The sequence below is a fragment of the Ipomoea nil genome, unplaced genomic scaffold (assembly GCF_001879475.1).
Source record: "Ipomoea nil cultivar Tokyo-kokei standard unplaced genomic scaffold, Asagao_1.1 scaffold2805, whole genome shotgun sequence".
Lineage (NCBI taxonomy): Eukaryota > Viridiplantae > Streptophyta > Magnoliopsida > Solanales > Convolvulaceae > Ipomoea > Ipomoea nil.
Window position 1 is genome coordinate 2392802 of NW_017619233.1, and position 15553 is coordinate 2408354.

At 36.2% G+C, this 15553-nt stretch overlaps 1 protein-coding gene across 2 annotated transcripts in view; it reads left to right on the forward strand.

Annotated features, from left to right (window-relative positions):
* The first annotated feature begins 535 nt into the window (after positions 1-535).
* The window catches only part of LOC109158214 (NAC domain-containing protein 76-like), a 45379-nt gene continuing 30361 nt past the window's right edge, over positions 536-15553 (forward strand). The window contains exons 1-3 of one of the 2 annotated variants that reach the window (XM_019306099.1): positions 565-835; positions 1217-1497; positions 1593-1927. In XM_019306099.1, the coding sequence (XP_019161644.1) occupies positions 643-835; positions 1217-1497; positions 1593-1724 (606 nt within the window). In that variant the 5' untranslated portion in view covers positions 565-642 and the 3' untranslated portion in view covers positions 1725-1927. Of the gene's footprint in view, positions 836-1216; positions 1498-1592; positions 1928-15553 lie in introns of those variants that run through there. The other variant, XM_019306098.1, reaches the window with a different exon arrangement.

A 15553-nucleotide genomic window follows, 5' to 3' on the forward strand; every position in this document is an offset into this window, starting at 1 on the left:
ACTAATTCTCATTTCCTCTGGGAGACACCGGAACTAACCCTTATAGCCTGTTTGGTTCGCTGGAAAATATTTGATGGGAAATGGAATTCAAATTCCATGGAAAACAAATTATCAGACAAATAGATTCTATTGTTTGGTTGGTGGAAAAGAAATTACTAGGAATATGAATTTTATTGTTTGGTTGAGTTTGGAATGGTAAGGAATTATGAATATAAAGACCAATATGCCCTTAACAATAATATATACATGTGTAATTAATAAACTTTGATGAGGGTAAAATAGTTCAACATTGTTATATTTTTTCCCCAAATCCTTTGGAAAACAAAATACCACTGTCTTGCTAGGATTTTGTTTTCCTTCAACTTTAGGAACTCAAATTCCAATGGAAAAAATTTTCCATCCAACCAAACAACATAAAACAAATTTTCCTACACTTTTAGAAAAACATTTTCAATGAAATTTGACTTCCATCCAACCAAACACCCCCTTATAAAAATTAATTTCACATTATCCCGAAATTCTCCATACAAAGAGACCTAAAGAGAGCTCGTTTACTTCTTGAAATACCATTTGGATTATACTCTGCCAATCTTTGACAGTTCTACTCTAATCCTACTCTTCTCCTACAGCATAGCCGTATCCATGGATGAATTGGAAGTATACGAGCATCTTTACGAACCGGGTATGGGTAGACGCGGTCAGTATTTTATTCCTACCGAATCCGAATTGATTAACGGATTTCTGAAGAAAAAGATCGAACGTCGCCCTCTTCCCAACGAGATCATCAAAGAGATTCCATTTTTGTACGAGTATCCTCCTGAACTTCTCCCAATTGGTAAGTTCTCCTCTGATCAATTTTTTTATAAATGCTATTCTATTGTGATTTTGATTTTTTTCCCCTAGTTGTGTTGCTATTCCCCTGTAATTTTTCCTAATTTAAGTTCTTTACTTCTTTTCATCTGTCTTGTGCTCCTTTTTTTGGCTAATCTTTATATCACTTCGATCATAATCCGATTTCATCTGTTGGCGTTAGTTGGATGGATTTACTATTGGGTGGATCTGAATTTTGTTTGATTGCTGTTGCATTTTTAGCAGCCGAGTTAGTGTTGTCACCGAGTGAAAACTTGTTTCAATATTAGTAGTGTACTTTTTCTTTGTGTGGTTCACTCTGCTTTGAATAGTATTTGCTTGTTTAGTATTTCTGGATTGTGTGCAGGTAAGTTCAAGTATGCTAGGAACAATGAGGCATACTATTTTACCCACAAAGGTAAAAAACCTCCAAATGGCGAGTTTCTTGGAGGAAAGAAGTTTGATGGTGAATGGAAAACTGAAGGTCTAGAAGAGGCATGTTTTGGTCAGAACCAAATTCTGGGGTTCAAAAGAAAGCTATACTTGTACCGCTGTGAGAAGAGGACAGGTTGGGTGATAAAGGAGTACAGATACAATCCAAAGCGAGTTCCTGACCATTATCTTCAGAATAGCGTCTTTCATGACTTTGTGAGTGTTATTTGCTTGGCAGTTTTCTTAACAGATGCTTATCTTCTTACATAGCTAACTGCTTCGCTTTCGATGTTCGGATGTAATTGTCACAGTTATTAAATTACGTGGTCTTGAAAATTAAGTTCAATCCAGACTTGAGGGAGAATTTCACTGCAGAAGAATCATTTTCAATTTCAATGGAAGATGCAAAAGACTTGGATGTCTTCCAGGACTTTGAAGGTTAAGCAAGAGATTGTCTACCACCACCCAATGAAGCCTATATGAAGCAGCCTAATGAACATAGTTTTTCATCGAACAGAGAACATACTTTTTCTTCATCCTTTGAGGTTCAAACATAAATTTTGACTGTTATGCATACTTTTGATTGCCCCATTTGTTTGAACTTTTGGTTTCCTATGTTTGAAACTGCTTCCTGGCTCTTCATGGATTCTGTATGGTTTCTCTAGATCAGATGGACTGAATTTTGCATTGATGTGAATGTTTGATTGTTGATGCTTTAGTTTGAGTAAGCATTCTTGTCATGCCCCAACCCTGAATCATGACCCAATCCTAATAATTATGCCAAATCTGAACTTATTTCAATTGGAGAAATTAGGGGAGTTGGGCATCAACCTTAATGTTGTCAAGGAGTAATATTATTATGCCAAATCTGAACTTATTTCAATTGGAGAAACTAGGGGAGTTGAGCATCAACCTTAATGTTGTCAAGGAGTAATAGGGTAAAGCTGTAGCTATAGGAGTATCTCAAAATTGTTGAGATGTGTGGATTTGTGGTTTATTGTTGAGATGTGTGGTTTTCAGTAGTGTAGGTGTAGCATTAGCCTAATTGTAGAACTAACTTTTGGCATCATGTTTACCATCGTTAGAGGCTTAGAAGAGTCGAAGTGAAAAGTAAATATATTCCTTAGAAGAGTCGAATGTAATATATTGAATAAGGGGCATAGAAGAGTTGAAAAGTTGGAATATGAAATATGGGTAAGTTGGGAAAAGTTATTGAGTATATATGGAATATATTGAATAAGGGGCTTAGAAGAGTAGTTTTTTTTTTTTTTTTTTTTTTTTTTTTTTTTTTTTTTTTTTTAAATAAACGATACATTTATTTCATCAAAACACAAATGTCTACAAGCATACGCCATAGCCCCAAAAGTGGGCTATGGCTCAAAAAAGTCTAGTGGCCATTCGACCATATAACTATACAAGGGTGGCCCGAAAGTGGCCACCCCAAAGGAGAATATAAAGAGCCCCAGCTCATCTACTATAACTTGTTAGGCCACAAGGCTTACAAACAAAGGGATCATCCAAGTGGGTTCTAGTCTCAATGACCCATTCCTCTCCAAACACCCTCAAACCAAGTTTCAAATGGGCTCCCCGTCCCACACAAGTGATGGGAATGATGCCTGAGCTTTTAGATCCACTCTACCCCCCATCCTTAAGCCAAGGACCCATCCCCACCGGCACGGCGTACCGTGTTTGAGTTCGGGAGGACTTCCTAGGTCCCGACTTAAGCGATGGCACTCCCCTCCTCCACCCTCATGCCCAAGACCAACCCCCATCGGCATAGCGTACTATGTTTTGCCCGTGGAAGCTTTTGAGGTCCTGACATGAGCAATGGCTCCCTCCCCTACCACCCTTAGGCCAAAGGTCAACTCCCACGGCACGGCGAACCGTGTTTTAAGCCCGAGGAGCCTTTATGACCTCGACCTAAGCAATGGTTTTCCCAAAACACACCACCCCCATAACCTCTTCTTTTCTTTCTTCTTTTCTTCATCTTCTTTCTCTTATTATCACTTTTTATTCTCCTTATTTCCCCCTCCTCCACCAATTCATTTTCCATGAGTATTCTATTCTTCTTTCATTTTCCCTCATTTCGAAGCCCTAAGGATCATAGCAAGCTCAAGGCACTCCCAACTCCAGGTGTATGCTATACTTGGAGCCCACCAAGACCCCCCTTCCTAGCACATGCCAGAATGGGACATCAAAGCTAGAGTCTACAAGAGAATCCCTTTGATGGCAAGCCTTATAGTCTACCAAGCCTAGCAAGAGCTGAGAACACCTCTCATACTATCTCCACCCTTATCAATCTTCATCATACAGCTTCTCCTACATGCAATAAAAGACATGGTTTCATTTCTACCTTTCTGTAGATCCACCAAACAAGAAGCTGCACAGCAGGTCAGCTCAGATGAGCCTCCTCCCTGCTGCCAGTACCAAACCAAGCTGTCTACCCTCAGCAGTTGTCCAGCAAACAACTCATCATTGGGTTGTGGAACAGATTGCATCTTAGCAATTGTTCCACCAAACACAAGAGCAGAATTGGCCTCCACTACTTCTAGCTTCATGGGCCAATTCATCCCAGCCTACAACCCCTCAAGACTGCCAGGCCAAGCAGTTCCATCAGAAGAGTTGAAAAGTTGGAATATGGAATATGGGTAAGTTGGGAGTTATTTAAAAGTGAGGGTGGAATAAGGGGCTTAGAAGAGGCGAAGTGAAAAGTTGGAATATGGGTAAGTTGGATTTATTTAAGGGGCCGTTTGGTTCACGGAATGTTAGATTACCTTAGGGAATGTAAGATTACCTTAGGGAATGTTAGATTGCTAGGAATGTTAGATTACTGGGAATGTTAGATTCCCGTGTTTGGTTAAAATTGAGGTATGTAATATTATCATGTTTGGTTTAGGGTTATCTTTATATATATATATATATATATATATATATATATATATATATATATATATATATATCTAATATCCTTAACATATTTTCATATATTTTAATAAATTTAATCATTAAATTAAATAAATAAGATAACGGTATCATATTAATAATAATAATAAGCTAACATAAAATATATATCTTTAAATAATTAGAATTAAAATGACAAAATTCATAAATATGCAAGGTTATCTTACATTACCTAACAAAATGAAGGGAATCACATTCCCTTCAAAATCCTATGTGGAGGGAATGTTACATTCCCTGGGAATGTTATATTCCCTCAGAGAAAATGAACCAAACATAGGAATGTAAGCTCGGGAATGTCACATTCCCTTGGTTATATAATATAACCTGAACCAAACGCCCCCTAAAAGTGAGTGTGGAAAGAAGAAGTTGGAGTTATTTAAAACTTAAATGAGTGTGCAGTAGGGATCCCTAGATGCATATGGTTAATGTCATTAGAGAGCTATTCGATAGAGATTATAGTTGGCATTTTATATATATATATATATATATATATATATATATATATATATATATAAACTAATATTTGTGCAAATTCATTACTTCTCTGTTACTAATTCATTACTTCTCTATTACTGATGGAGTTAATAGATTTGGAGTCTCTTCTCTTACATTTGTTTGTCTTAATCTCATAATCTTCCTTTCCTATCAAATTATTTATATAGTGAACAAATAGATTTGGAGTCTCTTCTCTTACATTTGTTTGTCTTAATCTCATAACCTTCCTTTCCTATCAAATTATTTATATAGTGAACACATAGATTTGGAGTCTCTTCTCTTACATTTGTTTGTCTTAATCTCATAATCTTCCTTTCCTATCAAATTATTTATATAGTGAACAAATAGATTTGGAGTCTCTTCTCTTACATTTGTTTGTCTTAATCTCATAACCTTCCTTTCCTATCAAATTATTTATATAGTGAACAAATAGATTTGGAGTCTCTTCTCTTACATTTGTTTGTCTTAATCTCATAACCTTCCTTTCCTATCAAATTATTTATATAGTGAACAAATTTTCTAAGCATATGCATTGGCCATGACATAATGCTTGTGCAGTTAAGCGTTTTCATACTTATTTTGTGATTTAATTTGCACTCTCATCGAGGTGTTATTTTGTGATTTAATTTGCACTCTCATCGAGGTGTTCCAGGTCTTTCTCCGTCCATTTCATGACCCAAAGAAAATTGTCACTTGTGGGAATCGAACCTGAGTTATTTGTCACTTATGGGAATCAAACCTGAGTTATCTCGGAGATCGTCCCCAAAAAAAAACTCATTTGCCCCTTGAGCTATCCCTTTGGGTTTCTAAGAAATCCTTTATGTTATACAATTTAAATTTCTTTAAAAAGGGATTGTGTATATATTAGTGGAAACTCACTCATTTTTAATATGAGGCAACAATTTCTTCCAAGCTTTCACATCTCCATTTTCAAACTCAAATGGGTATATTTTGAGACTCAATTTTCTCATTGATCAATTATCCATTTTGAGAGTACAAAATATTAATTTTTTCGTCGCATTTAAGAAAATTAGAATTCACTTTGACTTGACACAAATAAAAAATGAACCTCATATATATTTATACTGATCACTTGCAATGCCATTTAGGCTAAAAATTTCTAACAAATTCATCCATTGGTGCACTTAAGGAAGGCAGCCACCTCAAGTCCAAATGTGGATGTTGCTAGGTGGATTGATAAACATTATTTTTATTGTTATTTTAAATAATATTTTTATAGTTAATTTGTAGTAATTAATTAATGAGGAAATTTCAATTTTGGTCATATGACTATAGGGGTCTTGTTAATTTCAGCCACTGACTTTTAAAAGTGTCAATTTAGTACCTTAATTATGCAATTTTTGTCAATTTTGGTCACTCCGGCCAAATTTCACCGGAAAAGTTTAATAGTTAAAATAATAAGGGTATTTTGGTCATTTCAAGCCTCTTTTCTTCTTCTCCGGCGAGTCCATCCCTTTCTCTCCCGTTTCCAGCGTTCTTTCTCCCTATAAACCCTATCTTTAATATCATCAAGCCTCCTTTTCGCATCAACTTTCGCTAGAAACGGGAGATGAAGGGATGGACTCGCCTGAAAAGAAGAAAAGAGACGTGAAATGACCAGAATACCCTCATTATTTTAACATTTAAAATTTTCTGGCGAAATTTGGCCGGCAATTTGACCGGAGTGACCAAAATTGACAAAAATTACATAGTTAAGGTACTAAATTGACACTTTTAAAAGTCAGGGACAGAAATTAACAAGACCCCTATACTTATATGATCAAAATTGAAATTTCCTCTTAATTAATTTATATATATATATTTTTATTTATTATTTTGATTAAGTAACTTTGTTAATATTATTCAATTTTAGATTGTCTTTATTAAATTTGTCTATTATTTGAATTCTGTCAGTCCAATAATTCCTTATCATAATATATATTAATTTTAGTAGTACTTGATCACTAGGAGTTTAATAAATGTAGATTAGTTATATATGGTCTCTAATAAGATTATTATTATTATTATTATTATTATTATTATTATTATTATTATTATTATTATTATTATTTTCACCCGTGCGATGCACGAAATGGAATTATTGTAATATATTAAGAATATTTAAATCGATATATAATTATTTAAGAGTTAATTTCACCAGAGGTCGCTTATTTTTCTTGACAATTCCAAATTTAATCCCAGACTATAGTTATTAATTATTACGATTTATTCTATGTTATAATTCTTAAGTTAATATTCTTACTATTATTATTAACACTTAATTACTTTTAGATATTACCAGGACTATGTGGTCTAATGGTATCCGGGTTGGACTTCCATTTGGAAGGTTGTGAGTTCAAGCCTCAGTGGAGGCGTTATTGGTTGTTTGTGTTTTAGTAGGTTGAGAAAGTATATGAACAGATACAATGTAATAGGGCCAGTAACATTCAAAAAAAAAACCACTTATATTATAATTATTATTAGTTTCTTTTCAAGTTCTGTTAGTATATAATGGTCGTGAGACACAATAATAATATAACCATAATTAAATATTCTTGTATTGTATTCCATGAGTCAAAATAATAATATAACAATAATTACATATTCTTCAATTCTATATTCTTGTAGGATTTCTATTACCATCATTAATTATTCCTTAATTTACCATAATTAAATAATTTGACCAATTATAAAGAAAGATTATTAAATAATGCACGGGACAATTTTTTAATAAAAAATTTTAAAAATTCATTAATAAAATATAATGTTCTCATAGTTTTTTCTTAGAAAATATTTAATAAAGCATTTTTTAAAAAAATTGGTGGGCCAAACCGCCTACGGCAGTTTGAGGTGGATAGATCTCGAAAAAATACGCGATTTCAAAAAAATATTTATCCAAAACGGACAACCGAGTCAAAAGTTATGCCGTGCCGAAGTTTTGACACATTACAACTTAAAAAAAAAAAATCGTCGGTTCACCCGACGAGGTGGCCGCGGAAGAGGCCGATTCCGGCCTTCATCGCTGCGGCCAGCGGCGCGATTTTTGCAGCACTGATGTATAGTATAGATTGATTAATAACAATAGGAATTGTATTACACAATTTTATAATATATTAGAATATAATTTTAACGCAGAATTATTGTACGAATGGGAAAGTAGAAATCAATATATTTTATTAGGAAGAGAGATTTTTTAGGAATTGGGCGTGAAGTTAAATTTCAGGATTTTGTTATTATATATAGTATATAGTATACCAGGACTATATGGTCTAATGGTATCCGTTGGACTTCCATTTGGAAAATTGTGAGTTCAAGCCGGCGTTATTGGTTCTTTGTGTTTCAGTAGGTTGAGAAAGTATATGAACAGATACTACAATGTAATAGGGAAAAAAAATATAGATAGAAATTGTATTACACTATTTTATAATATATTAGAATAGAATTTTAATGCAGAATTATTGTACGAATGTGAAAGTAGAAATCAATATATTTTATTAGGAAGCTAGATTTTTTAGGAATTGGACGGGAAGTTAAAATTTCAGGATTTTGTTATTATATATAGTATAAATTATTATTATTATTATTATTATTATTATTTTTAGTTTAGTATGTTAGCCATTTGAAATAATCGCCAGTGAACAGCGTACCTGGCGACAGATGATGGGAGAAGAACGACCAAAGAGATATTTCCGATTGTTTGTCGTATTCAATTGAGAATTTTCGATTGAACAGCGGAAGAGTTGGGAAAACCGGTTGGGCTGAGCATTATAAATTAAGGCCAATGCGAAGGAAAGATCATCAATCACTCCGGACCAATTCTAGAGGCGATAGCGGCGGAGGTTTGGGCTGGTGCGATTTTCGATTGACGGTGCGGTGAATTCCTGACAGTGCAATCCCTAATCTACTGCATTAGCTTCATAAGTCTTCACCAACTTCAACTCTAATTAATTTAAGCAACTTTTCTTTATTGTTACTTTTTATACGTATTGATTTCTTTATTAATTTCTGCAGCTTTCACTCTCTTTAATTCTTTGTTATTCTTACTGTATTTGGTGTTTCCTCAATCTTTTTTCATCCTTTTACTTGTTACGTTATTTTGTGATTCCGCAATCTCTTTTCATTATTTTAGTTGTTAATTTATTTTGTGTTTTATGTTTGGAAGACAATGTTGCATGAATTTATTTGAAGCCAATTTCTTGATGAAGTAGTAATGATAGTTGATTCATGTTTCTTAAGTTTTTCAAATTTAATTGTTATTTGATTTCCTACATCATTAGTAATTTACTTGTTCACCTTTTAAGTTTTTGTTATTCATTCGTCCTGAGTTTTGATTCAATTATTTTGTATTTAAATTGGTCATTTTATTTTGGTACTTTAAATCAATTCAAGTTAATTATTTCTTTTAATTTAGTGGTTAAATTGCATTGTACCATTTATCTGTGGGATCGACCCTTGCTTTTGCACACTATTGTTACAGTGACTCTGGGGACATATTAAAATTGTCCATCATTCATATAAAATTTATGAATACTTTAAAGGAGAAATAAAAAAAAAAATTGAAAAACAACTTACCAATTCCAAATCTTCGGAATCAACATCACCTGCAATCACTTTAGACATTTCATCTTTATCCTATTCTACATCGAAAGTAGAAGAATATGTAAAGATCAAATTTGGGTTTGTTATAACCTTGAGGAGAAATCAACATTTTGATTTCTCAATTGTTTTTCAACTGTTAATATAATTTTTAATTTTCAATTTCAACTAATTTAATTATTAAATTGTTTAAAAATTTTCATCAATTAAACCCTTCTAGGGATTAAATTGACAAAATTTTAAAAAAGTGGAAATCACTATTTTGGTCCCTAAAAGAATTTAATTGATCAAATTGGTTGACATTAAAAATTAGGGATTATATTTGATAGGATATATACCCCGATACGTTCGCACTCTCATTTATAATGAAGTCGGGGTCAAACGATTTGGGTCCCGGTCTATGAGTTAATGTCAACCCGCCATTCCTTAGCCTATATATAAAAGGGGCACTACCCCTTCAACTAGAGGGGTTTCCCTTCATTTTCCACTAGACTCTTTCTCTCTCTATAATCTCTCTTTAGTTATTGATCTCCCCTCTCTCTACAAGCACACAAGAACACCATTAATAAAAGAGACTTGTTTTTGATATATCTTCTCTCTCTTATTTATACATCTTACATACAATACATACGCGGAATTAGTACTATCATTTTGACGCCGTGTGCAAAACTGGTTGGTAAAGTTCTTAGAAGAATCCAACACTAGAAGTCTTGGAGTTACAAGGGTTCGAGTCCAGGCGCTCGGATTACCAGACCAACACCACGCCCACTCCACCACTCTACTTCATCAATTCATTTTCTTTGTTTTTGCCATTTGAGAGATCTAGTAGAACCCATATTTGGCATTTCTGCTTCCAGATAACCTCTGCATGCGGATGATCCCTTGTTCATCGAGCTTTATTTCAAGTCTCATCATCAAGATCACCTTCATTTTTAGACATCATCATCTTCACCGCCACTTCAAGAAGTGCCATGCATGCTGTTGGTTTTAGGACTTTTGGGCCCAAGGAGGTCCAACACAATCCGTTAGGTTGGTGGATTCACCGCTACACTAAAGGTGTAAAAAGATAGGTAAGAAAATAAGTAGCCAAGAACTTCACTATAATTGCTTTAATTTGTAGGATAGCCTGTACATATTTTCGTAAGAATAAAGCTATTTTGATACATAGAGATGAGGTATGCTTCTTTGTGGTAAAATGGAGTCTTCTTCAAGAATGGTTATTCACGTGATGTGGAAGAGTACTAGAGTGGAAGAGTGGTTGTGGAGAAGAGTCTTCTTGTTGAGAGGGAGAGTGATGTCTTCTTGGTGGAAAGAGTGATGGGAGTCTTTCCCCTTGAGAGAGAATAGTATGTGGTGGGGAAGAGTGATATGAGTAGAGTCTTCTTCGAGAATCCATCATGTCCTCCCTTTTTGCTCTTTATCTTTCCCTTTTTATAGCTACAGATTATAGACGTTGGGTGGGTTTTATGATGGGGTTTAATGGGTTTTATGAGTAGTAAATAGGTGTTTATGTGGGGGTTAGGAATTGAGAGGTTTATGGAAATTAGAAATAAATAGGGTAGTTAGTGGGTTTTAATATGATAATTAATGGGTGATAATAGGGTAATAATTAGGTAGTTTGACTGGGTTTAGGTGGTCCAATCGGGGCTAGGCGGTCCAATTAGGCTCAAATATTCTCAGCATGGCATGCGAAAGTATGTTGTCTCGCTTCAAAATTTACTTTATCAGCCGCACCAAATTTTGCCGACTCTTTATTCAAGATTCTAAACGACTCCATCCTCATGACTTCTTTTTCCCACTCATTTTTTAAGGGGGCACGGTTGACCGAGTGCCGACACTTTTTCCAAGGGGCATGAGTCGATTGAGTGCCGACTCCTTTCTCAAGGGGGGCACGGGTTTAACGACACACCGATTCCTTTTTAATGGGGGCATAAGTTTAACTACGCGCTACCTCCTTTTTCAAATGCGGCACTGTCGACCAGGCGCCGACTCCTTTTTTCAAGGGGGCACGGTCGACCAAGCGCCGACTCCTTTTATTTGCCCTTTTTCATATGGCCGACTGCTTGACTACTTTATTGACTACGTAGCAGCCCCTCAGTGTTTTACTCCATGTTTTCAAACCTGCACAAATTAAAAGAAAGCTTGTAAGAGTCAACAGCCGCCCCGCGTCCGGGAGGTGATTGTCTATTTGACACGGCTCTCTATGAGCATCTTTTCTCCTTTTATTCTTTCTTTGCGTAAGTTTCGCTCTGAACCCTTATTTTTTTGAATTGTGATAGATAATTGAGTAGGGCTTGCCCTGAACTCCTACTTAGGATCCGCGGTGGACCCTTTATTTGATATCGAGTACCATTTGGGGCTGGCTAGACCCGAGTACCATTTGGGGGCTGGCTAGACTCGAGTACCATTTGGGGGCTGGCTAGACCCTTGTACCATTTGGGGGCTGGTTGAACCCAGTTGTCTTGATTCGACCAGTTACTTGATTGACCGGGAGATTCTTCTTCGTGTCCAAGAATTATTACAAGTATTGCACTCTTGCAAAATAATAGAGGGTAGATAGTAAACTTGGGCTCCTCCTGATGCCATATTCTGGTATGCCACATTTCTAACTCAGTCCCTCAGCCTTATATTATATTTGACCGAGTCTCTTGGTTGGATAGCATGTCGACACTCGACCGGTTGGTTGCTTTTTTGACTAACAGTATTGCTACCGCTGATTACTTCTGCATAACTAATTCGTATTGTTTTACCACAATCTCATTTTTGTAATTTTGGCCGACTCAGCGACTACCGCATGACTGCCGACTCTGCGACCGACCGCATGCTAGCTGATTCTTTCACTGCGAAGCAATTTCTTTTCTCGTGTTCTTCTCCGGAAAAGGCTCGCACGTACATATGAAGCAAAAATTTCCAATTGCAAAAATATACCGCCAAAAATTCACATGCCTTCCTACCAATGGCTACGTATATGCACTCCATATTGAGATTTCCCATGTATAAAGAGCTCCATGCCCTTACTCTATAGAGCATGCTTTGGTGTGGAAATTTTGAACCTTCCCATTTTGTAAGAACTTCTTTGCCTTCTCCTATGTCTAACACGCATTCAAGTGCCTGATGATGTGATTGTACAAGTGTTCCCATAGCTTCTCTGCTTATCCCACGTAGGGCTATCACAATTACAAACATGCATTCTAATTTTGGGTAATAAAAGCTTTAGACTTTGACAGTCGGTTGCGACGCCGAGTGCCATGATTTCTCTAGTCGGCTTTAGTTGTGTAGTGGTTGGCTTTGCGAGAAGAGATATGGGCCAACCTTTAGGATGCGGGGGCTGACCTTAAAATTCGCTTTCTAGTACCTCATGACTAAATGGGTTGACCGCCTAGGTTCAAACGCTTAGTGGTCGGCCTCACAAGTAGGTGGGCTGACCTCCTCAGTTCGAACTCTTAGTGGTCGGCCTCAATACTAGACGGGCTGACCGCCTAGGTTCAAACACTTAGTGGTCAGCCTCACAAGTAAGTGGGCTGACCTCCTTGGTTCGATCTCTTAGTGGTCAACCTCAAACTAGGTGGACTGACTGCCTAGGTTCAAACACTTAGTGGTCGGCATTACAAGTAAGTGGGCTGACCTCCTCGGTTCGAACTCTTAGTGGTCAGTCTCACAAATCAGCGAGCTATCCTTTAGTTTGTCTTATATTCCTTTTCTTTCACTGAATTTTGAATTTCTTCCCCTTCTCCGAAAAAGGACGGCACATACGCGAGAAGCACAAATTTCCATTTGCAAGGTTGCTTTGAAATAGGAAAAAATGTACTGCCGGAAATCCACATGCTTTCCCCACCAGACATTGCCATGTATACTGAACGAAATTTTCAAATGTGAGTTAGCGATAACATCTTCCATAATCTTTCCACAATTACCATTCATGCCTCAACCTTTCCATCATGCTTCTGCCTCCCTTTTTATACTAGCATCTTCACCCTTTAAGGGGTGTTTGGTTGGATGTAATTTGGGTGTAATTGAATTACAATTCTATGGAAGGTCCAATTACGCCATTTGGTTGGAGGGAATTGCAATTCCCTCCAAATGTTGAATTGTAATTCATACCTCCCCCCCTATGAATTGCAATTCGGTGTTTTGATGGGAGAAGAAAATGTAGTGTGAAGACCATTTTACCCTCCAATATTATTTTGTCTTATTAGCTTTACTTCCTTCTTTCTTTGTTTCTTCTTCCCCATTCATCATTCTTTCCTTTCTTTTTTCTTTCCCCTTTCTTATTCTTTCGCCTATTCTGTTTCTTCCCCATTCTCTTTTCTTTCCTTTTTGTTTTCCTTTCGTCCTCTTCCTTATTCTTTCCCCTTTCTTTTTTCTTTCCTTTCGTCCTCTTCCTTATTCTTTCACCTTTCTACTTATTATTATTATTATTATTATTATTATTATTATTATTATTATTATTATTATTATTACATAAGGGCATTTCAATTATTGTATCACTTATTCCCTTTCAATTCCATGCCTTATTCCTGCATACCAAATACTGTAATTTGAATTCTTACTTTATTCTCACCTGTATACCAAACAGTGTAATTCGAATTCCTACTTTATTCCCAATTTATTCTTTTCCCACCGAATTACAATTCATTTCCACCCTAATTCATTCCTTCCAACCAAACACCCCGTAAATGTGTAAAATGGATAAGTAACCTCCAAGAATTTCAAAAAGATCCTCTGCATAATAACTTGCAAGTGACCCAGATGAATTAGGAACGAATCGTGCTAGAGCTTAAAAAATCTCAAATATGAGCACCAAGCATTGTGAACCCTTTGTACGCTATTTCTTGTTGTGCTTAGAGTCAGCCACGCTTTTATGCAAAATACTTCTTGCAAACCATAACTTGCATGGCACCTTGCCTTTAATCATAATTTTGGCCGTCGATCGCCCTACCCGCCTGACTGAGTCCCTCAGTCGTGAACTGTATTCGTCAAGATCTCTTGGTTGAGTTGCATGTTGCCCAAGATAACCTACCACAATTGTCCACAAGTTACCTAGACTTCAAATATTAATTGTACTCCCCTTAAACCACCTTTATACCCCATGTCTTCTACCAGAATTTTGGAACTTTGAGAATTTGAAAACAAGCTTGATTGATGGAATTTCGTGTCGAGTCCGCCTGTAACACCCCGTGTTACGGCCCGTGTTACGGCCTTCAATCCCAAATTAATTATTTAATTAATTCCGTTAATAATATTTAAAAAGGATTTAATTTAATTAGGATACCCTTTAATTAATTAATATGGTCCACCATGGATTGTGGACCCTTGCCTAAACTAGAGTTTTAAGCCCATTAGAAATAAAGAGGGTAAACCTTTTACTAGTCAGATTCTAATTAGGAATCCTAGACCTATATATCTATTTGGAATAAAGAAAGTAGGCCTTTATTATTCAGATTATGATTAGGATTCCTGATTCTATAAATAGGGGATTAGAAAGCAATTAAAATTCTTACCACCCATAGTTATATTACACGAAAATATTCCTGGGAGATTCCCCGCCACCGAGCCTAGGGAGATCGAGCGGATGGAAATCTTAGAGAAGAACCTTAATAGCCAAGGGAGGATTAATTAAGGCTAAGAGGTAACCCATTTCTCAACAAAACCTATTTTCATCGCTATAATCTCCTTCCTTGGCCTCCCTCTATATTCTTGTGTCTCGATTGAATTCTTCTATGATAATTATGTTATGTTCTTGATGATTGATAAGATGATGATTTCTTGATAATCTTGATTATCTTGATGTTAAAAGGAAGTTCTTGATTATGATGTGATGATTCTTGACGAATCTTGATATTTCCTTGATGTTAAAGATAAAATATGTTCTTGATGATTTGGGTGGGATTAGAGCCCTAGGTCGGATTGGGAATTTGTATTGTGACGTTCTTGATTTATATTTGGGTGGAAATTCGCATGATCGGGTGTTGTTTATATATAGGATAAGTCCTACATGATTCTTGCTTTTGATCCATTAATTACTTATGTGATGTCGTTATTTGCGTTTAAAAGTGTCTAAGCATGGTCTCGGGTTCCACAAAGGATCCCGAGACGAATTTGTGACAAATGAGTCAGTGGGGGGTAGGTGGGGGTGGGGGAACCCACCACCTACCCGCTGCCCAAAAGGGCACTACCCGGCAGCCGGCTACCCGCTGCCCGGAACAGCGCCCACCGGCGG